Below are 26072 nucleotides of genomic sequence, written 5' to 3'. Positions count from 1 at the left end.
CAGAGCAAATGGGTGTAGCTGAACGTAGTAACAGAACTCTTGTAGAGCGAGCACGATCAATGTTGGTGGATGCTCACCTTGATCAAAATTATTGGGCTGAAGCAGTGCAAACTGCAAATCACTGTAAAAATATATCTCCAACTATTGCAGTTGCAAGTATGACCCCTTATGAAAAATGGTATGGGGATAAGCTAAATTTAGAATACTTGAGAGTATTTGGATGTCGTGCATTTGCTCACATTCCAAAGCAAAAACGTAAAAAGTGGGATATAAAAGCAAAGGAATTAATGCTTGTTGGGTACTGTCAGGATAGAAAAGGCTATCGATTAATAGATCCCAAAACTTATGAAATAATAAATGCACGAGATGTACAATTTTTGGGAAATGAAATGTACTACAAAAAGGCAAGTAATATGCCAAAATTCTATGATGAATCCTCATTCAGTGGGAGCGTGATTACGACATTTTCAGGTACTGAGAATGCAATAGCTGATGATCAGAATGGTGAATTGGAAGGCATGGTTAATGATAATACTCAGTCTGATCATGAATTAGTTAATGCTAGTGTTAAATCTAATCACGATGAACATAATACTGCTCAAAATGATAGCCATGATAACAGTAGTGTAGTTGATGAGCTACCTACATTGACTAGAAACAGAAAACTTAGATTCCCAAATAGTTATACGGACTATGACACACACGGGATGCCAGAAATGCCAATGCCAAATTTAGATCGAATGTGCTTTGTTAAAGCTATGGCAGCAGCAACAAATGGTATGTATTCTGAACCGAAAACCATTGATGAAGCATTAAGGGGCAATGATGCAAACCATTGGAAGGATTCTATATGGGAGACTATATTAGGCCATATTAAAAACAAAACATGGGAAATAACAGATAAACCTTATGATAAGAACATTGTAGATTGTAAATGGGTTTTCAAAATTAAATGTAATTCAGTAGGCAAGATTGAAAGATATAAAACACGTTTATTTGCTAAGGGCTATTCTCAGATTGAGGGAACAGATTATACTGAAACATTTGCACCAGTTGTCCGATACGTAACATTAAGAGTTTTATTAGCTTATGCAGCTATATATGATTGGGAAATTGACCAAATGGATGCTGTAATGGCTTTTGTACAGGGAACTCTAAATGAAGACATTTATATGAAAATTCCAGACGGTTTCAGTGAATTTTACAAGCAAAACTTAAAGGGAAAGGTCCTAAAATTAAACAAAGCATTAGATGGTTTAAAGCAGAGTGGTAGACTATGGTACCAACTGTTAGAAAAGGGTTTAATAGAAATGGGACTGAGGCAAAGTTCTTTTGATAGTTGTGTCTATATTAAAATAAATGAAAATAAAGATCTTGTTATTGTTACTATTTATGTTGATGACTTACTCATTTTTAGTAACAACATAGAACTTAAAAATTGGGTAAAACAACAACTTAAAGAAAAATTTGAAATGAAAGACTTGGGACCAGCAAATTATTGCTTAGGAATTAAAATTGAACGAGATAGAACTAAAGGGTCCATTAGCCTTAGTCAAACTCAGTATGTAGAGAGTATGCTTTGCAAATATAATATGCATGAATCTCATGGTGTAAAAACACCATTAGACCAAAATCAAGTGTTATCTAAACTGCAGATACCAACTAGTAAGGAACAAAAGCTACCTGTTCCTTATCAGGCTGCCATTGGGAGTCTTCTTTATGCAGCTCAAGCAACATGGCCAGATATAACTTATGCTGTGAATTTCCTTAGCCAGTTCTCCAATAATCCGACAAGGGTTCACTGGAATGCTGTCAAGCGCATCATGCGGTATCTTCGAGCCACTACAGATGCTACATTGTCTTTTTCAAAGGACCATAGTGCTGATGTCCTTGGTTACAGCGACTCAAACTATGGAGGTGATGCTGGGGATCGACGATCAACCACTGGATATGTTTTCCTCATCGGAGGTGGTGCAGTGTCATGGTGTAGTAAGCGTCAACCAACCATTGCAACTAGTACAACAGAAGCCGAATATATGGCTCTTTCTGCAGCTACTAAAGAAGCCATATGGCTCAACAAAATTGTTAAAGAACTTGGGATTATTACTGCAAAGCCAGTATTATTATACTGCGATAACAACAGTGCTATTAATCTCAGCAAAAATAGTGTGTATCATGGTAGATCAAAGCATATTGATATACAACATCATTTCGTGCGAGAAGCTTTGAAACTTCAGCACATTGACATACAATATAAGACTACTAATGATATGATTGCAGACTTTTTGACAAAATTTGTAAACAGTGCAAAACATGAAATGTCTGCAAAAATGATGGGTTTAAAATGAAGACCAATGTAATTTAATGTTTTATTATATGTATGTGTGCTGATGTAATTTCTCATTGTATTTAATTAGGATGATATTTAAACCTAAAGTGGGAGTGTAAAAAAGGTTAGCTTTAAATATGTTCTTGGCCCATAGATGGTGCCACTGTTTTTATATTCTTCTATAACTGTGCACTCCAATAAAACTTCACTTGTGTTCCAAACTCCCAACAGGTATGTTTTGTATTATTTATTCTCATGCATGCAAGTAACCACTCTCTGCTATATTGAGTTTCTAATAAATACATAATTCACCAAAAAAGTAATCACTTCCAACATCGGTGCCAAAAAAAAGAAGAAAAAAGAAAAATCGCTTTTTTGGGGATTGCCATATAAAATTCCCTGGCTTTTCCAGATTTTTATAAATATATTTAAATTTCTTGACTTTTTTGGGTCAATTTTTTAATCCCCTGAATTTGCCTGGTTTTCCAGGTTACATTTCCAGGCTTAAAATTGTTACATTAAAATCCTATCATGATCTTTTTTCAACAAGGAAAGGCTATTAGCAAATTGATATCTAAAATGATTATAATTCTATAGTTATGTTAAAAAATTAAGAGAAAACATGGTTTTATGAGACAGCAAATTTTCAATAATTAAATTTAGCTGAGCATGTTAGAACATATTCAAAGAAAGGTCCCTTTATTAGACATAAATTAAAAATATTGCTGGTACCATGCGAAAACATGAAACTTCAAAATCATTATTTCACGAAACAATTTATTAAAGACATTACATGTTTGAGTTTGAGAAAAACTGAATTATGATTTCTGCATAGTAATTCTTTTACATGCATCTTTTTTTTTAATACAGATTTCATTTTTGGTGTCAATGTTTTTCACATGTATTCATATAAAAAAAGACTATATTTAAAGGTGTAAATAATGATTTAATATTCATATAAAATGTTAAATCTGATATATACATAATCTGATTATACATAGTGAAAATTCAAATGCATACCAATTTATAACATACAATTATAAGAAAAACTGCACAACTTAATAATGACTTAAAACTGAAAAATATATATATATATATATGTATATATATTTACCCTTAAATCAATTTCTTTTAATAACAAATCATACAGTGAAGCTCCTTTCGTTGTTATTTCAGATGCAAGATGTCGTGTTATTTTCAGATCTCCTAACTGAGGAAGATAAACAAGGTATAACATTTGTAAAACTGCTTATAAAAATATATAATTAATGTATATGAAATAATGCAAATTCTTTCTAACATATCTAAACATTGAATGCAAATAAGATGAATTATGAATCATCTGAAATTTCTCCTTAAATGCACTTTTTGCACTAAAGAATATATCATGCATTTTTTTGTGTGAATTTGTTATTGAATTTTAGACAATTTAAACACACTATATGTTACGACAAAAAAGTTAATATAAGAGCTTCATTCATGTATTTGACCTTTGAGCTGATCAAATATTGTAGTTAATATGATATTTATCACATCAAGAAATAAGTATTGTTGCGTTTTTCTCCTTTCTGACACCAATTGTTACGTTATTTTCTTCCTTCACGTTCGTGTGATTTTGGAGTGAATAACGACGACACTTGATGAAGTATCGAAACACACTATTTAGGCAATGTTAATCACGAGAGCTCTAATTACACTTTTTACAGTCGTCGAAGATCTACTATAAACACGGTGACACGATCAGCGACACAACCTCTAGGTTATCAGGCTATCACGGTGGAGACAGCTTCACGGCAAAGCACTAGAGTACAGCTCCCGACTCTGCTTTGTCGTTCTCGGAACTCTATGTACTCTCGAGACTCTCCACATTACAACTCGCAATGACTCGACGACACACAGAGCACAGCTCCTGACTCTTCGGTTCAGTTGTTCCCGGAGCTCAACACGCTCTCTCAAAAATGCACTAACTGCGATACACTAAGAGACGCCTTCGGTGAACTCGACGACCCACTCGGCACTCACTGCCCGGTTGTCAGCTCGATCGACTCCTCTAGACGGACACCAACTCGATACTGACTAACTCAAACTCTATGCCAGGCACTCTCACTTGCCCTCACAACGAGGTGCATACTAACTGACTGCGGACCAGCAGGGTTTATACAGCTTTCAGCTTGTGTTCGAGAACATTCTGGGCTAAACCGGTAAGAATTCGTTCCAGAAGGTTTTCCATCCATCCATGGCATATCGGCAATTTTGTCGCCAAATCGCCGATTTATCAAGAAATGCGTAAACCCTGCCTTCCTTGCTATTTTATGGCAACCCTAAATCTACTTTGCGGGGAAGCTATCTTACCGCGCCTGTACATTTCGTAACAGTATGAAATGCCTAGTATGCATATTGACAGCATCTTTGCCAAAAAGTGTATCTAAAATGGATTAATGTGCAGGTATTTTTTTGGCATATAAAAAGAAATAAGCTGATAATGTCATATGATAAATAATAATACTCATTCATCTAAAATGGTTGTGCCACATAATTAAGATGAAGTACAGAGATCACTCTAAAATTTTTTAGATATGCTCTGACAACAACTGGCAGAAAAAAATTAATGGTTAAGTTTGAAAATATGAACAATTTTAGTGTTATGTTGCAAATTTTAATTATTAATATATGTTTTAAGTTATCATTATTCTAGTTTTTTTTGTGTTGTTGTTGTTGTTTGTACTCATGTATATTTTAATCTGGTAAAAAGAGTATTCTTAAATTGTTAAAGCCTTATTTAACTGGCAGTTCTTGAAAGTGTAGTGTAACAAAGACAGGAAACGGTTGCAAGAGCCACCTGGTTTATTGGTTTATGGCCTTTTTACTAACAATGGAGGCAGTAGGGTGTTGTGTTGTTGCCTTTTACTAATGATGTTTGAAACAAAAATCATCTTGCTTTCGCTGTGTTATAGTTGTAATTTTGCTTACTTCAAGACAGTGGGGGGTGTACTAAGTTTAGGTAATTGGATTCTCGTAAAGCTTAGTTCTGCTCGTTAGTTGGGGGGTTCACTTTAATTCTCACGTTGTGTGTACATATGTTTTTTAGACTGCATTGTCAGATCTGGTGTTTGATTCATCATGGGTGTGTCATTTTCTCAGTTTAGATAACGTAAAATTCCGGGATTGGGAAGATTTAATTTGATTATTATTATTTTTTTTTTTTGTAGGCCTATGAACTTACAGAAGCGGAGAAACTGAGATTTCCTGGGTGCTTGCACCAGGCTAGAGTTCATTCTGATTCTGATTTTCAAGCAAAGAGAAAGAGTGGGGGCTTGACCCCTTGCTGGTCTTGTTCTCACGAGCGCCAGCTATGGCATCGGATTTAGAGTCTGATTTGAGTCCTGGATGTGAAGTTAAGCTGGAAAAAAAAGATCGGGATGTTTGCCCTGCGGGCGGCGTGAACCAGAGAGCAGCGGATATGATTTTCTCTCAGCGTTTAGCTCGCGAGAATTTGCGTTGGCATAAGGCGTAGAGCTCAGCATAGAATTTCGATTCTCTCTTTCCAAGAATTGTAATGCAGATTCTTGTGGTGATCCTGATGCAGTATTCCTGTTTTTCCCGACTTTTACTTCCTAATTAGATTTTGTTCCAAAGGTGCTCTATGTTTTTGGTGGGTTTCGAGGCTTCCGGAATGAAAGAGACTCGTGTAGGATTCGTCTAAGGTGTGTGATGCTGTTTATTCTGCCTGTGTCAGCTGCGTCGATTTTTTCATCCTTCCGTTCTCTGGAATTTATTAATTGTAAGGACAGCTTCAGTGGTGTTTCAACCAAGTCATCTTTAAAATTCGGAAGAACTGTCTGTCGCCATTAACGAGGATTTTGTGAATAAAAGACAGCAGGAATAATGTGATGCTCGAGTAGACTTTGGACGCTGAACGATCTGTGGAGCTGTCAAATCGCCTTATTAATCAGTATATGAAGGTATTCCCGAGTAATGGGAGTGTGCGGTATGGACTTCACCCCGTGAGTGATTTTTTTTTTTTTTTTTTTGTTTTACTTTAATAATTATCTTAATACTCACGCAAGAGTCGTCATTTTAATGTTTGTTGAAATTTGAGTAATTACTTAAATTAATTAATCGATGTGGAAATTATCAGTGTTCTTAAAGGGAATTACCATGATAAATACTTAAAGTTAGAAGATGAAATGGGAGAAATACTAGTGTTACACTTATGATACAGTATGATTTGATAATGTTAATCTTAATTAATGTAAGCTGTAATTCGGTGTGGTATTATGTGTTATTTTGCATAGAAAAATATGTGGTAGGGGATACTGATCAGTTACCCAAGTATTTACTAATAATACAATATATTCAAGAATTTAATAAATGTGTGTTTAAACTTTAATTGCATTTGTGTATTTATCTTGTGTGTAATTTACTGTGGTCTGTCATGTCCCTCCATTTGTTTGAGCCGGAAAGCTTTTAAGAAACAAGGAGTTTTATTGAGTTGGGGTTATTGATTTTTCCCTAGTGGGCTTCACAACGCACCCTATGGTACTAAACCAATACCACTATACGATTGTTTATTCGATTGATCTTTTGATATATTATGAATTAGATTTGTTTTGATTATTATTTATTTATTTATTTTTTTTTTTTAGTTAATTTGTCCGTAACCATAAGTTGAGTCAAAGTTCAAAGTTTAAAAAGTATAAAACACCTAAATTTTCAGTTATTTAATATTAGCGTAGCAGATGATTTTTCACTGGCCATTTGCAACTACATTAGCACAGAATAAATTTTAGGCAGAAGGGATAAATGGAGTTGACATGAGAACATTGTTCTCTTAGAATTTTCTGTACTTTCAAAGTGAGATTAAATCAAGAAGAATGCACTTAATGTCTACAATTAACATTTGAAAATGAAAATCCATCTTGTACTTCTGTATTCAGATGGTTTACAGAATTTCAAAGAGATCGCAATTGTCATCAAGATGAAGAACACACAGAAAGGGTGTTGTCAGCATTAATCCCAGATATGTTTCTGCTATACAGAATATGTTAATTGAGCGTGTCATAAAAGGATGTCAGAATTGTTGTAAATATTTTTCATAATAAACATTTTCACAACAAATTGCCAAAGTAGAGTGTAGAATAATTTTTCTTACCTTATATCCACCACAGCATCATCATAGTTTAGTGAGTGATGTAATCCAAAAAAGAGGTTGTAGACAAAAAATTGCAAAATTACAAATACATTTATTTATACATAATAATAGATTACAATTTGTTAGTTTTCCTAATACATATCAAAAGGAGAGTTAGATCACTGTCCTTCCCTTAAGGAGTGAGAAAAGAAAGTAAAGAGAAAAAGCAAGTCATGTGAGCATGGGAGATTTCCCATGCTCACAATGGTGAAAAGACAAATCATGAAAAAAGTAACGTATGCCATTTTCTTAAGAAGTACAGGACTGGTCAAAGTTATCAAGGTGCAAGGACAGAAGATAGTCACAGCTAACTGGTACACCACTAAGTGTCTTCTAGACATTCTTTAAGAAGTAAATGTTAGACGACTCATGCTTCACCAGGACAATGCATCTTCTCATTTAGCATTGACAGCTGAGTTTCTCGAACAAAAACATATCAAAGTGATAGAATATCCATCCTATTCACCCAACCTAGCTATTTGTGACTTTAGGCTATTTTTTAATCTTAAAAAAAAAAAAAAAAACTTATGTGGATGTAATTTTCATTCTGAAGCTGAGATTGACGAGGCCATAAATGCACTTTTTTCCTTGATTCCAAGAAATTAATGGTTTAAGGCAGCGATTCTCAACCGGTGGTACATGTACTACTGGTGGTACACAACAGAAAAACAAAAAAGAGGTACGCAAAGAAGTTAAATTCAAAAATTAAATATCTCAACATCCTATTTCATTAATTTTCTCTAACACTCTTAAATTTATGGGATCTGAGCTATGTTCAAGGTCAACATCCTATTTCATTAATTTTCTCTAACACTCTTAAACTTATGGGATCTGAGCTATGTTCAAGGTCAATAGCTGCTTAAATTTTTAGCAAAATTATCTATTTTTATTTTCACAAGTATTATAGCCATAGAGTATTAGCCATAGATATAGCAAAATTTGTCAAAAATGATGTTTTCAAGGGGCGTGATAGAAATGGATGATATATTTAATAGGAAATAAAAATAAGTTCTTTTAAAAAGATAACAGTATCTAAGTTATTCTTTTATAGTTAATCAATTTATTAGTATGTCTACACTTTATGTCCCCACCATTTCTAGGCTCATATTGCTCTATTTTCAATTAGAATAATTTTTTTATGTTAATTTGCTGTCTCTAAAAGCAGATATTTGACCTTCTTGTTGCTTTGTATTCCTTATTTTTCTACGTGATTTGAGAATATCGTCATTTGTTTTTCAAGAGCTCGTAATATATTGTGGGAAAATGGGAAGGATTGACTAAGCAGAAATGTGATGATTCACAGGTGGTCGATCCAGGACAATCTACCAGCACTAATAATATTGAAAAGAAAAACTGTTTATACAAAATATAATTAAAGCTATTTATCATTTGGGTTTACTTGGAATGGAGATGAAATGGACCCTCAAACTCAATGTGTTGTTTGCAATGAACTATTATATAATAAATAGTAAACAAGTAATGAAAGGTTTTGTGACTTCAAGCGAAAGAGCTTTGGAAGCTAGTTATCTAGTAAGCCTAAGAATTCCCAAGACTGGGCAGGCTATACTATTGGAGAAAACCTTATATTACCAGCAGTAAAAATATTATTTTAACATTATTCAATCAAAAAGTAGCTAATGAACTTAATAATATTCTGTTATCAAATGATGCAGTAAGTCGATGAATTCATGAAGTGGCAAATTCCATAAAAACAGACACTTATTCAAAAAGTAAAACACAGTGTGTATTTTGCACTGAAACTGGATGAAAGTACTGATATAATGAACTTTGTTCAATTATTAGTTTACATACATTTCGAAGAAGATAAACGAACTGCTGTTTTGTGAATATCTTCATGGTAGAGCAACTTCAAATGAACTTTTCGAGGTAATTGACAATTTTATGTATGAAAAAGATATTCCTTGGAATAAGTGCATTGTTGTTGCTGTATGGAGTGACAGAGCTTGGGCTTTATCAGGAAAACATTCCGGTGTTACTTCTCAAATACAGAAAATTGCACTTGAAACTAAATTTATGCACTGCTTCATTTATCATGAAGCTTTAGTTGTAAAAACAATCCCCAAAAACCTGAAAATCATTTTGAATCATGGTGTGTGAAACTGTAAATTTTCTTAAAAGCTGAGCTTTAATTTCAAGAATATTTACAATTTTATGCCAAGAGATAGGAATGAATATGAAACGCTTTTGTTACATTCCGAAGTAAGGTGGTTATTCAGAGGCAAAGTTTTAAATCATCTTTTTGAACTTCAATCAGAAATTCAAATTTTTTCTCTGTGATTCAAAATCTGAACTGCAAAAATGATTATTTAATGAATTATGGTTGGCGCATTTAGCATATTTAGCCGATATTTTTGGAAAGTATTAAGGTATTTTTAGAAAGGAATTAAATTTGGATAACAAGGACGAACAATTAATTTGTTTATCATTAGAGATAAAATAAATGCAATGATAAAAAAAAAACTCAAGCTGATAATCAAAGAATTGGATAATAATCTTTTAAGCATTTTACGACTTTAGGAAGTTTTCTAACTCAAAATAACTTGAAAATAAAAGAATTATATGCATCCAACATTAAAAATACTTGTTTTTCATTCATAAATAATTTCAATATACATTTTCAGGAGGATTATGAAAAGAAAATTGGATTAGAAATCTATTTTGTTCAAACATACCTGAAATTTTACGAAAAAAAAGAACAACTGATAGAAATTTCCTGTGATCGAACACTAATTGAAGATTTAAAAAATAACACACTTGTTAACTTTTGGCCGAACCCCCCAAAAAAATTTAAAGGCATTTCAAATAAAGCTATTAAATTTTTAATGCCTCTTTGCACAACCTATTTGTGTGAACAAGGATTTTCTTCCATGATATATTTGAAAAATAAATACAGAACAAAATTAAAAGTGGATACTAATTTATGCTAAGTTATATAAGATGAGACATAAAGAAACTGATCTCTTATTAAAGTATTATAACTTAAATTTTGATAATTAAAATGGTAACAAATTTTTAATCTCAATTTTTTATGTGCGCATATTTAATATAAATAGCCAATACGTTGTGGAAATGACAAAATATACTTTTTTTAATATTTCTATTAAGAAACTGAAAATGAAACTTTGTAAAATGTAGTGGTGGTACTAATTTTTTTAAGTTTTTGTTTAGATGGTTGTGTTAATCAAAAGGTTGGGAACTGCTGGATTAAGGCACTTGATTTTTGAAAAATTTGCCCGCAGAAGTGCACTGATGCTCGAAGAGGCCACCTAAACTCTCCTAAAATTTCCTAATTGTAAATTTAATAACCTATGTGTTTCTCAAAAACTGCAGAGTGACCCTCATATTTTGATAAAAGTTCTTCATAAAAATGGCAGAGTCTTGACTAAAATCTATGCCACACACAAGGTGAAACTTATTGCTTTGCTAATTTTGTTTCATTTTGGTGTGTTCCCTTTCTGTCTTGAGTAATACTTAGTCTGTAATTAAAATCATTGGTACTATTGGTAGCGCCAAATCTAGCAAACATGCCCATTTAACAGCGTGCCAAATCTCGCGTACGCCCTGATTTCAGATTGCGTAAGTTTATATAGTTCTATATTTCTTAAGATGCCATTGAAATACTAGTTTAATTTTTAATTCCTTTTTTGATATCCCATGTATTTAAGAATTTGGGAATTGCCTATGATGAAAAGTCTGCGATAGAATTTTGGGTAAAGTGCAGAATCACCCACTGCTTGACGCGTTTTTAACAATTGCACATACTCGGTATCCATGTGCACATCGACCTATTTTCACTTCAAAAAAAATCCTAGAACGCAAAAATGGCACTGTGCAAACCCTTTACTTTATCTATGTACACATTAACCTATTGTCACTTAAAAAGTAAAAGAAAACTGGCACAATTCGAATTGTTTTTACCCTTGTAAAAAGCGGCAAAGAAATAAGCAGACGATTCAGCACTTTACCGAAAATTTTTTCAAAGAACAGGGATCATTCATTACAGAAAATTATGTTTGAACAACCAACGAAATGACATTATGCTTTAGCAATAACTCAGTAGCGAAATATTATATGAAATTAACCTTTCGTCTAAATTAAAACATCAATATTTAGATAGTTATTTACTATTATACTTCCTTTCTTGCGTTAGGGTTGCCGCAATTACTTTTGGTAGCACTGGCATCAACAATAGTTTGGCGATTTTTTACGGCCCTCGAAACCGAATAGTACCAAATCATTAAATATTTCTGTGAAATTACATTCGCTTTACTCAAAGAAATTACATTAATCAATAGTTTCAGCCCTTCCACTTTCACAAAACAAACAAGGAATTTCCGACATTTAACATATCTCTAGGTGATCAAATAATAAAGTTAGATAAAATGTAGTTTGAATACGCTAGTGTATTACTTTCATTCTTCTAAAACCATAACTGGTACATAATGTGGTGCAAACACATTTTTATCAGTCTATGCCTCCCTCCCAAAAACCATGTCATTAGTTTTTTTCATTGATTCCCATTTTGCTACATTTCATTCACCCTGCAGGCTAGTTATTTTACAACAAAGTTTCATACACAGTTATAATAAGCAGAATGCAAAACTCTGCCATTGAAAAGTAAATTAAAGTGACACTTCTTTATAATTTACGTATTAAAATACTTCTATAGTTTCATCCATTTTGAGTCAATTCCAGGCATAACAAACAATTTTTAATTTGCTTCCCTATTAAAGTAAACGGATAACAGAATGAAATTTCAGATACATTTTTTTTAAAAATTAAAAATAATAAGGAATTTACTTTTGAAGATATGTCAAAATTAAAATTCATATGGGAATCTTCATCTAATGATTCCAGATCATTTTCCACCTTTGTCTTCATTGCTTCATAGAGTAAAGATGTCAATTTCAACATTTCTTTAACAGCATAACCATCAGCCATATACAACTTCCTTGCATTCAATTTTATATACGCTTTAGTAGCCTGCAAGACATAGATTCAAAATATTTACAGAGAGTTTAATACCTCATAATATAAAATTACATAAGAAAATCATGAAAGATTGTTACAGAGAAAAATCATTCTGAACCTGATCACAATCCTAAACATCATATTGGGATACAAAATTCTGTTGACCACGAAAATTAGTAGAGATGTCGCCAAACTTGCACCAATCATTCCAACAGAAATTTGAATGAACACATTGCACTTCATTTAGTCAGGTAATAAACATATAGAAATTACAGATGTAACGTATAAAAAACTAAGTTGCTTGTCATAATTCTTCATGTTGCGCTGCCAGCGTTTATCCATTTTCACAAAAGTAGCACTTTTCTTGATGCCAGCAAATATTTTACTGCTTCATGATAACAGCTGACTTACAAGTTAAGCTTCAACTTTCAGCAATTAAAATTTGAAGTATGTGAATTCAATGAAACAAACTAACAAATTAATTACAGTAAAGTATTTGGGATCTACTTGTCTGAAGGATAGAAACCTTAATGGATGAGCATTTAAGTCTGCATTTACAATGAAAGCCCAATTATCCAGCATTCAATTAATTGGAAAATTTTCAAATGAGCCTTTCTATGAAAATCTATGCAAATAAGTGATTTGTAACTCTGTTAGAAAACATGAATAAAAAAAAACTGTCATCAAGCATTTGGATTTAGCACCAATAATGAATAAGCATGACATAACAATTTATCACAAGATCTTTGCCTTGTTTTATGTAAACCCAATTAATTCTCAAAAAGTCAGATTAATTTTCATAATAAAAAATATATTTCATAAAAAAATGTTAACTGCTATTTATCTGTTTTTCAATTGCATTTTGAAAAGCTGATTAAAATTTGGGGTTTGATTTCAACAGAACATGAAGCAGTAAAATATTTGCTGGCATCAAGAAAAGTGCTACTTTTGTGAAAATGGATAAACGCTGGCAGCGCAACATGAAGAATTATGACAAGCAACTTAGTTTTTTATATGTTACATCTGTAATTTCTATATGTTTATTATCTGACTAAATGAAGAGCAATGTGTTCATTCAAATTTCTGTTGGAATGACTGGTGCAAGTTTGGCGACATCTCTACTAATTTTCGTGGTCAACAGAATTTTGTATCCCAATATGATGTTTTACTTCACCATTTAAGTCTGAAATGTCTTTTTTTCTTTTGAAATCTCATATAATTTAAATGTAGATGTTAGATATTCAAATCAATAACAAACAAAATGCATGTTTTTATCATTTTAGAAAAAAAAAAAAAAAAAAAAAAAAAAAAAAAATGTTTTCTTTCATTCATTTGATTTTTCTACCAAGGATTGCATTTTTATATGCTGAATTAACCAGAATCTGTCATTTCACGAGTCTTCTGGATAGTTGAGCTTTTACTGTAATTAAACAGGGAAACTATAATAAGTATATGCAGTGTGTCCATTCATTGGTTTGGAACTACACTCAGATCAAATTACACAGCCCTCAGCTTAAACTGTTAAATGAAAGGACGTTTTATCATTTTAGAAAAAAAAAAAAAAAAAAAAAAAAGTTTTCTTTCATTCATTTGATTTTTCTACCAAGGATTGCATTTTTATATGCTGAATTAACCAGAATCTGTCATTTCACGAGCCTTCTGGATAGTTGAGCTTTTACTGTAATTAAACAGGGAAACTATAATAAGTATATGCAGTGTGTCCATTCATTGGTGTGGAACTACATGCAGATCAAATTACACAGCCCTCAGCTTAAACTGTTAAACGAAAGGCTAGGACACATATTTCCCAGCTGTAGCGATCGACTTGCTATAAGCATACCTATTATTCCGGAAAACTTTATTATATGAAATATATTTTACATTGCATGGTACAGGGTAATGCAATCTTTGCATAACCCAATATTACACATTTGGCAACTCATATTTACTCTTTTCTCTATGTCCATTTGTTTACAATGAGCACAGTGGCATCTTGATTTCCCAACTATTGGAAGATAATCCCCAAAATTCAGGAGATTCTAAGTACTTTTTAACACAGCATTAATGTTTAAACTGGGACATGCATGTCCCATTAGTAGTCAAAGGGTTGTCTTCAGGAAATGGAATGAATTTATGATAAATAATAGTTGATAAATTTGTAAATAATAGTTGATAGTTGATAAATTTTTCATTCCCAGAAGCCATTGCTCACATCACTGTTAATGACTTCCCATGGAAAAGAGCATCTGAAGGCTGTTTGGAGTGATGTAACCAAACAAAAGGGATGGCAGTTGTCACTTGAACAGAACCTTATGTTTATTTTCAGCTTACAGATCAACCCTTGGATTTGGAAAATTTTTTCCCATCACATTCTGCTTTGCAGCTAGAAACAACAGGAGAATGGGGTCAGAAAATGTTTGACTCCTTTTTGTTTTATTTCCTGGACATCTCCATTAAAATTTCTTCCTATACCTGCATGTTTCCAGCATTTAAATTTAATGAGTTACACTTTAATATTTTTTTGTTGGTTGCTTTAAATTCAGCTGAAGCATAGCTAAGCTATTTCTTAGTTTTAGAATGAAACTGTTATTCCAGCCATAGCCTAATACACGGTCTGGTAATTTATTTTATTATTTCACTATTTCTCATTCATTTAATAATTTATTGAATTTTTATGTGTCTCTTTTACATTTTATAAAATCTAAAATTTAATTATTAATTATTTCATTTATTAGCCCAGAAGGGCTATTAGTCTTGAAACATCATTTTGCACTGAATCACTAAAAACATTAAATCACTTTTCAAATTGTTATCACGAAATATTATTGCCCTGTACTATATTTAAAGAAATTAAATAATGAAAAACCTGCATGAACATATGTATGTTTCTCATACTGCGAGAAAAAATGGTACCTAGAGCCATCAAATATTGAATAACGTAGTCCTCTACTCAAATATTAGGCATCTGGAAGCTCGAATTTTAAGTCTGCTTTATTATCATACCGTATATTTTGTAAAATTTTAATGGATTCTTTATTAAAAAAACTCAACAATTTCAAAGCGAGCAGTAGCAAAACTGTACGAAAGAAAACATTTTCATCTCCAATGTGCAAGACTATCTATTGGAAATTCTAAAGATATGCTATTTTCAAATATATTTAACTCAAAGGGGCGTTAGTACAAATGCTCTTAAAACATGTATGCGTGCATAAATAATAAAAAAAAAAAAAAAAAAAAAAAAAAAAAAGAAGAAGAAGGAAAAAAAAAAAAAAAAAAAATCCCCTTAGGCATAATATAAAATCTTGAAAGCTTTGAAATGTTTTTAAAGTTTTTCTTTTCTTTATTTTTGGCATATGTTGGATTACTTCTGTTTTACATGTTTTTAGACTCAGACCACTTTTAAATTGAAAATTATTATTATTATTCAATTTTCAGACCTTTTTTGCATGTTTATTTTTGCTCCTTATTACTGATGGCCTTCCACAGAACTCTGTCACTTCTATTTTTTGCAATTAAGTCCTGGATGTATTTAAAACTTTTACAAGATACGGATGATAAAACTAGATTTAATCATTGACCATTATAATAAAAAGAAAAAAAAAACATATCATAATGCTAAGCATTTTAAAAGGCTGCACTATAATAATAAATGCAAACAAAATGCTACACCTACACAGACTATAAAGGAAAGCTTCAATTGAAGAGGGAAAAGGGGTCCTTTTTTCTATTTTTATTTCTAGGGAGGAAAAATAGAAAAACTTCCATGCAACTAGCTTATTCACCAGGATCTGAACTTAGTGAAACTATTAGTATTCATTAATTTTGCTTGAAACTTGCAAATATTTCCCATTCTTGATAAAGCATAAATCAGGCAAAATAGATATAAGTCTACAACAAATGTAATTTAAATTTTGCCAGTTCTTAAAGAAAATGAACTGTAAATTTACTCAAAATATTATTCATTTTAACATTATTTAAAAATTAATTGAAACATGTAATAAAATGTGTCAAAGAACTAGCTTAATGGCATTAATCCATTATTTAGCATAACAATTTGACTCTTAATACAGTTTCTGGGAAAATATTTCAGCATTTAAAGGAGATTTATTTACCCCATAATTTAACCAAAATTTTATATTTAAGATAATTAAAAGATACAGTACTGTTAATAAGTAATTATTAATGATATACTTCAGATTTAATGGATTGAAAGTTTAATAATAAAAACTTGAAAACTTGTTTTGAAACAATTCTTTGGTTCAGCTATGCAAGACGAAATTCCTTGCATAGCTGAATCAAAAATAATCAAAAGTCATGTTTAAACTTACCATGAACTGGACAATAGATTTAATAAAAATCACTCTATCTTGCTCCGTATCTATATCATCTGGCAACTCGGCATTAGGATCATATCTGTCAATAACAGGTTTTATAAATATAAAGTAACCATCCTAATTTGTTACCAGAATGTGAAAACAAACAGAATATTACCTTTTCACGAGCCATTGAAGTATTTCAGCTACCAAAGAGAAATTCGAATATCTAAAATTTTCCAAAGATATTAATCTTGGATACCCCAAAGCTCTCATCATTTCAGTAAATGCTGGAACATAAACAAATTTATCAAAAACTTCAAAGGAAGAAAACGAAACATGATTTTATTGCATAATGAAATTATTTCCAAAACCAGAAATGGGGAATGTGCAGAATCGCCCACTGCTTGACGCGTTTTTAAGAATTGCACATACTCGGTATCCATGTACACATCGACCTATTTTCACTTAAAAAAAAAATCCCAGAATTGCACAAAAAATGGCATTGTGCACTCCCTTGACTTTATCCATGTACACATCGACCTATTTTCGCTTAAAAATTCAAAGAAAATTGACAAAAATCCAATTCTTCTTACTCTTGTAAAAAGCGCCAAAGAAATAAGTGGGTGATTCTGCACTTTAGCCACCAGAAATACAGACGAAGACTTTATTTGATAAACTCTATTACCTACACGAAAAGTTTACAAAAGATACAATAAGTGCTTTTGTAAATCTATACTTAATAAGGATAATTCCATGAACAATTATACTAGGAATGGGAGATTCATCAAATCAAATAACACATATAATTTTTAATTTCCTAACGAAAATCGGGCTATGGAAACGTAAATATTTTACAAAATTGCACTAACATCTGAGATCCTTGAATGACATATCAGCTTCCCAGAGATGCTCTAATTTTCTTTAATACAGCAAAAAAATACAAATTGTTCACATTTGTTTGACAAATTCACAAATTACTCAAAATAAAAGTCTGGTGCACTCCAACAGGAAGTCGTTATGCCCGTGAGGATTCGAGTCTAAGTATAAAATACAAAGTAATTATTTAATTATTTAACACATTCAGTTATATTTCTCATAATTGGAAACTTTTATCATGTTATTCGATGAGGGGTAGGGCTATGGCGCCCAGGCACCCTGGTGGTTAAGCACCGCAGTTCAACAATACAAAGTAATTATAGTAGTAAGAAAGAGGTGAAATAAATTATATATAGTTAAAACATAATATAAATAATTCCAATGAAATAAGCAATATCCCTTAGTACAAATATTAATTTTCCTAATAAATAAATTCACCAACATCCCGTTGCGAAATCTTAAGAACTCAAATGGTATAAAGGAAGTTAAGAACTGAAAAAAAAAAAAATCATGCAAAACTTTGCAGTAGATACTGCAAAGTTTTGCAAAAACAGGGAAATAAGTAATAAATGATATGAAAGAAACTCAAAAAAAATTCTGAAAAGGAAAGTATAACTAATAATATTTTACCTCATATGTTTAAGAGAACACAGTCAGCAGCCCAGTATGCACAGCATAGCAAGAAAGTATGTTCGTTTGTTCGCTAATAACTCTCACTACTATAGTTATCGTCATCAAACTTTCTACAATTCTTCTCTGGGTCTTGGAAAAAATCGACGTCCACTTAAAAAAAAAAAAAAAAAAAAACCCCTACAAATCTAAATATTAATTAAAAACTCTTAAAACGCCAATTTTCACTCTCATTTTTCTGAGTGACAACAGTGATATATTCCAAGGCCAACTAGATATCTACAGGCCTGCTCCACTGATTTGTGACGTCACAATCGAAGGCGATCGTTCCCACGGTAGACGCAGCCGACTGTTTCATTTATGTAGTGCGCAGCGTTTTATTTCCAACACAAAAGTCAAGTCAAATTAATTTTTACAACTAATATTTCGAATTTTAGGAATAATAACGTACTATGTTATATCGTAATAATATTTAAATACTAAATACCGATTTATTAAACAGAAAATAAAAATAAGATTTGAGTCATATTGTAAATTTAGCAGAGCTGATTTAAATTAAACTGAAACATATCTGAACTTTTATACGGAAATAAAATGGACACAAAAATTATTTATAAAAATTATACGGTATGATAATATCAATGAAAATATAACATATGTAATGAACTAAACATGAGATGTTTTCATTTTGTAATAAAAAGAAAAAATATGTCAAAGCTCTCAGATGATTTTATATTGCTTAAATTATGAAGACTGATTTATACTGCTTGAATACTAAACAAACACATATAGTATTTCATAATAAAATTAATATCAATTCATTAATTCTAATATAATATTGCTTTATAATTGTTTTTGGTGCAATGATATTGAAGCAAAATGAACTCTTTCTTTTCTTTATTCCCATAAAGATTTTTCAAGATTCAATCAGAGATCCTAAGATGCTTTTTAATAATAAATACACATGTGGACATTAAGTGAAATACATAAATCTTATTAATACATTAATATATTAAAAGTATATCTGAAGTTTAGTCTACATATTGAAAAAAGATTCATTCTAAAGATGTTTTATAGCAAAAACATTACACAGAATATTCAAAAATATATTTCAAGTTCTCTTAAAAAAAGCAAGATCATAACTATGCAATCAATCCCAATGAGCATCATATCATGCTCCAAAAAATTCTTATGAAAGAAAATCTTATTAAAAATACACTCTTAATACATCTCATTAAAAATACACAATATTAAGCAATGAAAAATCCTGCGAGTCATTACGATAGTATAAGATACTGATTAGCCAGTTGAAATTATCATTTCACATCTGCAATAAGTTGTCATTTGAATTTTTTAAATATTAATAATGGAACATTATTATTGCAGACTCTGATGCGAGGTCCACAAAAATAAACTTCATAAACTTGAATAAGTTTCTACGACTCACTGATATTACAATATATCATCTATATCATTCTATATACCAAAATGGATATAGTTTACAGATGCTTAGTATTCAATTAATTTAGACATTCTTTTTTTTTTTCTTTTAAAAATATTTAAACTCTTTATACACCACATACTACTACATTAATTTGTATTGCTTAAATTAATTAGATTGATTTATACTGCTTAAATATTAAAAAGATATGTGATATTTCATAACAAAATTCATAAACATATTAATTTAAATAAAATTTTGATTTACATTTATGATTTTACATGCAATTCTATTGAAGCAAAAGCCATTTTTTTTTTCTTTCTCATAAAAACATTTCAACATTTAATCCAATATCTTAAAGTACTTTTTAATTATAAACATACAAGTGAACATTTTGGGAAATATATGACAAAAAAAGTTTTATTTTAAAGATGTTTTAAAGCATGAACATTATCCGAGAAATCTTGTAGCATATCCAAAAATATATTATAAAATTCCCTGAAAACAAAGTGAGATCATAACTATGCAATCTACTCCAATGAGCACCATATCATGCTATAAAAAATTCTTATGAAAGAACATCTGATTAAATATACACTGTAAATTTATTTAATAATAGACAAATAGTAAAAGATGCATGCAGTATTAAGCATTGAAAAATCCAGCATATCATTACAATATTAATTATTAAGTTAAACGTCATTAATTCACATCAACAAAAAGTTTGCCATTCAAATTTTTGAAATATGAATGCCAAAACAGGCTTATCATTGTAGCCCCTGATTTGAGGTCTACAAAAATAAACATGATTTAGCTAGTTGATTTGGCTTACTTCAAAGGATTTCGATTAATGTGCCTTGAACTACTACTTTGTTTTGTTTTTTTAATCCAATCTATTAATGCTTGACAGTCTGAATCTGATTTAAATCCAGGTGGTTGTTCATATAAATTGGTTTATTCAAGTATCCATTTAAATATGCAGTTTTTACATCAAAAATCTTATTTTGTAGTTTTCGTAAACATCGTAATTTTCTTATTGATAGATCTTTCAACTAATTTCCAGACTTCATGAGCCTCCATTGAACTTAGTTCTTCTATCATTTCATACATCATACTACATAATCTTTTTTCGGTTGATCTTTACAATATGGTAACTGGTAGTTTGGCGACATTTTGGAGGCGATAAAGGTTACTACCTGGGACTTTGGTAATAATGTGAGCAGTACTCAGTTCCGATTACGCATTATTTTGCGTGAGGGAAATGAGAGATCATGGGATATGTCATGTGATATTAATGGACGGTTGTGGTATGAATTCGTTGGTGACGTTTATAATATAATAGATGATTTAGAGGTAAAAGTTTTTGGATATTTTATTTATTTTATATGTGGAAATGTTCATATTTGGAAAGGGTAAATACTTTTTCGCGATCAGGTAATTTCATATATGTTCTTTTTACCGGGTTTAAAGATTGAGAAAATTGTCATGTATTTTCGTGAAATTTTTCTAATTTATGAGAAAAAAGCAGTGTACATGGATATAGTGAAGAGTGTGCGCAATGCCATTTTTGTGCAATTCTGGGATGTTTTTTTAAGTAAAAATAAGTCGGCGTGTACATGGTTTATGTGTATGTGTTATTTTGAAAAACGCGTAAGGAGTATTGTATTGTGCACTTTTTCCCAATTTTGCAGTGAATATTTGTCATGATTAAGCAGTTTTGTTTGATAAAATTTCTAGCATAAGTGTAATTCGGCTAGTAGATTGTTGGAAGAAGTGTTCAGTAGATAAAAAGAAAAGAAACATGTCTTTACTTCGTGAAGACAAAATGGCGGCGGGGGAAAAAAAACAGAGGGTTGCTGTAGGAGAGTTGGTTGCCAAATTTTCGCCAAAAAATCACCAAGTTACCATAATGTAAAGATCAACCCTTTTTTCATTGTTCTCGCTCGTCTTTTCTTCTGCTTTAGTTTTGGTAAAAATTGCTTTTAAATCATGATCTACAATTTGTTTATCTTAAAGCTTGTATAATTGAAGCTATATCTTTCTCTTTATTACTTTTGATAATTTTAACAACAATCAACTTTAACGTCCTTCTAGTATGAGGTAAATTAATTTTTTATCTCTTATTTCATCCCAACTTGAATGCTTTTACTTTTCAGAATTACAGCTGTATTCATGTAAGCATCTACAGATTCGTTTTGACTCATTTTCAGTTGACCTAATTCTTTCTACATTTGATATGAATATCTTCTGTTCTTGCCGCCATTTCATTTTTTATTTTCTCCCATCATTTCTTTGTATTCTGTTCATTCACTTATTTTAACGCTTATGGAGCTGTCACAGTCCAATTCATTAGATTTCTTGCTATCGCATTATCATCCCATATTTCCCAAGTTTTTATTTCACTTTTAAAATTAACATCTTCCTTTTTGTTGGTTCATCAGCTTCTATCACACTTGTCAATATTTTCAAACTTAATTAACTTTTGATTCTATTTGATCATATAAGGTAATTATCAATTCTATTTGCCCGTATAAGGTAATTATCAGCCAGCCCATTCGCCGAGATTGGAACTCCAGACCAAACTATCAGTTTTCAGCTATTTTACCACTCAGCCACTAGTAGGCAGCAGCAAGTTTCTATGGCTCAGTTATGCACGGTTTGCAAATACTAATTATTTAACTTTAAAATTACATAAAAAATTCACCTAAATTCCAGAATTATTTACTTAATTTACCCATTTTTCTTTTTTGATCATTGGTTTCCTTTAAATTGTTATTTTTAACCTTACAGTAAATATTCTGCAATATATTGGAAATGCGTGTGACACAACTTTTCAACAAATCATGCAATGATTTGCCACATTCACAAATACTATCATTCCAAATAATCTTGTTTTCAACTTTCTCTGTGATGAGACTTATTAATATAGAATGTTGATTTTTTGATGAAATATATAATTTCTCATACATTTCAGATATTAGGATTGAAAATATTTTAAATGCAGAGGAATGAAAAGCACGAATTCTGTTGGCCAAAATAAACCACCTCGATCAATAGCAGCTAAGTATGCAAAATCTTCCCAATGTTCATCTATCATGTCTTCGTCAAGAATTAATTTTTTCCTGGAGAGATTACGATTTATATGCTTCAATACAGATCTACAAACATATCCAGAAATGTAAATTAGACACATTGTATCTTTTTCTGTAACATTAACATCGTTGGATTGATGCAAAACATCACCAAATTCCTTATCAATAAGTTGATCATCATTAAAATCTTCAATATCATTACAAGAAAAATGTTGTAAAATAAATGAACCTTTCTCAGAAATTGCATTTTAAGCAAACTAATTAATTTTAGTTTTCTTTCCGACTTTATAATCTGCTGTAAGGATACATTATAATTACAGCCACTCATTTGTTGAAATTGACCAAAACGTACCTCAAGGTTATCTGTCTGAAATTTTCCTGAAGGAATAAAAGGTAATTTAAATTCTTTTAACAAATACTTTGAAAGTTCATTCAATGTTGCTGTTGTATGGAGAAGAGCAACTTGGGCTTCTTTTGATAGTTTACCCAATTTGTGACTTACAATTATTTGTTGTTGGGCAAAAATCGTTCCATGATATAAGCCACGAACAAAACTGTGATAAACATTCTAAGCTTTTATCTTCTGTTGTCCTTATAAGCTGCATAAATACATCTCGAAACTGTAAGGCCTTTTTAGAGTGTTTAACATTCACAATTTTCCACCACTTTAAAATTACATCAATAAAATGTTTAGTTCTTAAGACATCTTTTCCATACCGAATTCTATTATTCTGCGATTCAATTTGCAGAGCAGCTAAAGTCTTTTCATCAAAAAGTTTAATAGCAGTACTTACATTCTGTTCCTCTATAGAAGACGGAAATAAAACTTTCCTTGATAAAGTTGGAGCCATTTTAATATTATCGTTTTTTTCTATTTTATACAATTTTTTTAAATGTAGAACACTGGAATTGGAAACAATATTTGAGTTTTCAAATGACGGTATAAAAAATGTTTGGTTTGAATCGTTCTGATTGAACCAGTTGTTTCGTATAGATTTCGATAAATGAACTGGCTTTAGGTGCCCCTTCGATTGGCGACATTTTAAAAAAAATTTTGGAGATGAAACCTCACTTCTGGTTACCACAATAGTTTTAAATTTGTTTTAGCTTCCCGATTTTATTTAAATGAAAATAGATTGATGTGTACATGGACATATTTAAGGCGCAATGCCTAGTTTGTGCAATTCTAGGATGTTTTTTTAAGTAAAAACAGATTGATGTGTACATGGACACAGATCTTATGCAATTCTTCGACTTCTTATTTTGGTTTTGTGTAGCGGCCATCTTGAAATTGTGACTTCCTGGCGCCGATCTTGGCGTCAAGAAAGAATTGCCAATAAACGAGGGGCACCCAATTGTAAACTTTTACCAATGAACTGTATCAAATAATGTAAATATAGGAAGATTATGCATGGTAAGGTTTATAAATGAGGATTTTAATGCACCACCACAAAGCATTTTGAACATATTTCTGTTAATTCTATTATTGTCTTATATTAGAGTTATGATTCGATAACCACAAGACTGTACATGGTCAATTACTTGTTTTGTAAATATTAATAATTGATGTGATGATAAGTTTTTTACGGGAAACATTGCTACAATATTTCTGTTTTTTGCTAATATAGCTTATCATAAATGTTTGCAGAGTTGTGGCCTCCATCTGCGAATTATCCGAAAAACCTAAACACGACCACTTTTATACGAAACTTGTGGTTTTATATATATCACATCTAATAACAAATTGACAATTTTTTCAGAATCATTTAAAATTTCACATTTTTTTTTTTTCAAATACATCCAGTGACTTGTTTGTAATCCAGAATCTGCTCGGCCAATTTTCAGAGATAACTTTCTTAAGTATGACGGATGAGGCAATATAAAATACTTACTGTTACGTATAATATTGTAGCTGTTTGGATTACAATAAAATATATAACAAGACCAGGCAAAGAATTCTGCACTATACGAATGCTGTTTCATTTGCATTAATTGAATCTGTTCATACAAAAACTTAAATTTCTCAGAATGTGGATTATTTTCTGTTTCTGCACATTTCAACAGTAGTTCTGATATTTTATCTAAATTTAAATTGCAGTCATCATGAATATCAGAAGCAGAAAAACCATCCAAATGGCTAATCACTGTCTCAAGTTTAAACCATTTATCACATAGTTTTTCTTCTCCAAATATCCATTTGAACTTTTCAATGGGAATTTCATTTTCATTGAAAAAAACTCTTACATTTAAATCGTCCAATATTTTTAAAGATACAAGCACTTTTGAACAGTTTAAAAATTCTAATTTCGATAGCCAAAAGATCTTACCTTTGGTTATGAATATCCATGAAGAGGGAAGATCCATTTTTCTTGCAAAACCATTACTAATGCCGTTCCATCATCACGAACAGCTTTATCTTCTCGAACGAGAAATTTTTTCTTCAAAATGCTTAATGCATACACTACTGTGTTTGCCAGCTACAAAATCTTTGCAATTAATATTTTTTATCCATTTCTGAGAGAGTACAGGATACGAAGGAAATTTGAAAGTCGACACATGTTTATTACTGCTATCGTAATTTGATCGGCATTTAGGTACACTACACGTTCTTGGCATTCTAAAACACATTTTTTCTTATAAATTCGAACTCACAATATAATATTTTACTTTCCGGTAAAATACAAAATTTTTCAGAAGAAAAAACACATGTAAACAATTATCTCACTAGTGTAATATTTAATAATTAGTAAATGGTAACATTTAATATTTAGTAACTTGTAATTGGCAACACTTTGGAGAGGGATTAAAAAATAGAACTATGCTGGTATTGCAGTTCTCTGTGATTATACATTCTAAGATTGTAAATAAATAGTTTCTAAAAATTAAAAGTGTACCCTCATAATTTTATATGGTGTCAGAAGTGTTTTGCTTTCAAAATGGAAAGTTTAAAACCACCAGAGCCGATGAAATTTGATGGAAATCTGGCTTCGAATTGGCAGAGATGGCTGCAATCATTTGAAATATATGAAGTAGCTAGTGGATTACATAATAAAGAAGAGAAGGTAAGAGTTAATACTTTTCTTCATGTAATAGGAATTCGTGGTCTTGAAATATATAATACATTTCCCATAGAAGAGGGTAAAGAAATTAAATTATGTGAAATTAAAACAAAATTTACAGAATATTGTATTCCTAAGAAAAATAT

At 31.0% G+C, this 26072-nt stretch overlaps 1 protein-coding gene across 2 annotated transcripts in view; it reads right to left on the bottom strand.

Moving 5' to 3' along the window:
* Cluap1 (clusterin associated protein 1) overlaps positions 1-18353 on the bottom strand; it is a 42512-nt gene extending 24159 nt beyond the window's left edge. The window contains exons 1-5 of one of the 2 annotated variants that reach the window (XM_085826169.1): positions 18335-18353; positions 17004-17115; positions 16841-16925; positions 12342-12524; positions 3444-3539 (exon numbers count right to left, since the gene is read on the bottom strand). In XM_085826169.1, coding sequence (XP_085682295.1) covers positions 3444-3539; positions 12342-12524; positions 16841-16925; positions 17004-17104 — 465 coding nt within the window. In that variant the 5' untranslated portion in view covers positions 17105-17115; positions 18335-18353. Of the gene's footprint in view, positions 1-3443; positions 3540-12341; positions 12525-16840; positions 16926-17003; positions 17116-17697; positions 17977-18334 lie in introns of those variants that run through there. The other variant, XM_035367327.2, reaches the window with a different exon arrangement.
* Between the last annotated feature and the right edge of the window lie 7719 nt (positions 18354-26072).

Source organism: Stegodyphus dumicola, chromosome 11 (assembly GCF_044657685.1).
Source record: "Stegodyphus dumicola isolate Sdum_Otavi_A_Nest chromosome 11, ASM4465768v1".
Classification (NCBI taxonomy): domain Eukaryota; kingdom Metazoa; phylum Arthropoda; class Arachnida; order Araneae; family Eresidae; genus Stegodyphus; species Stegodyphus dumicola.
This window is presented reverse-complemented; position numbering and strand designations above follow the sequence as displayed.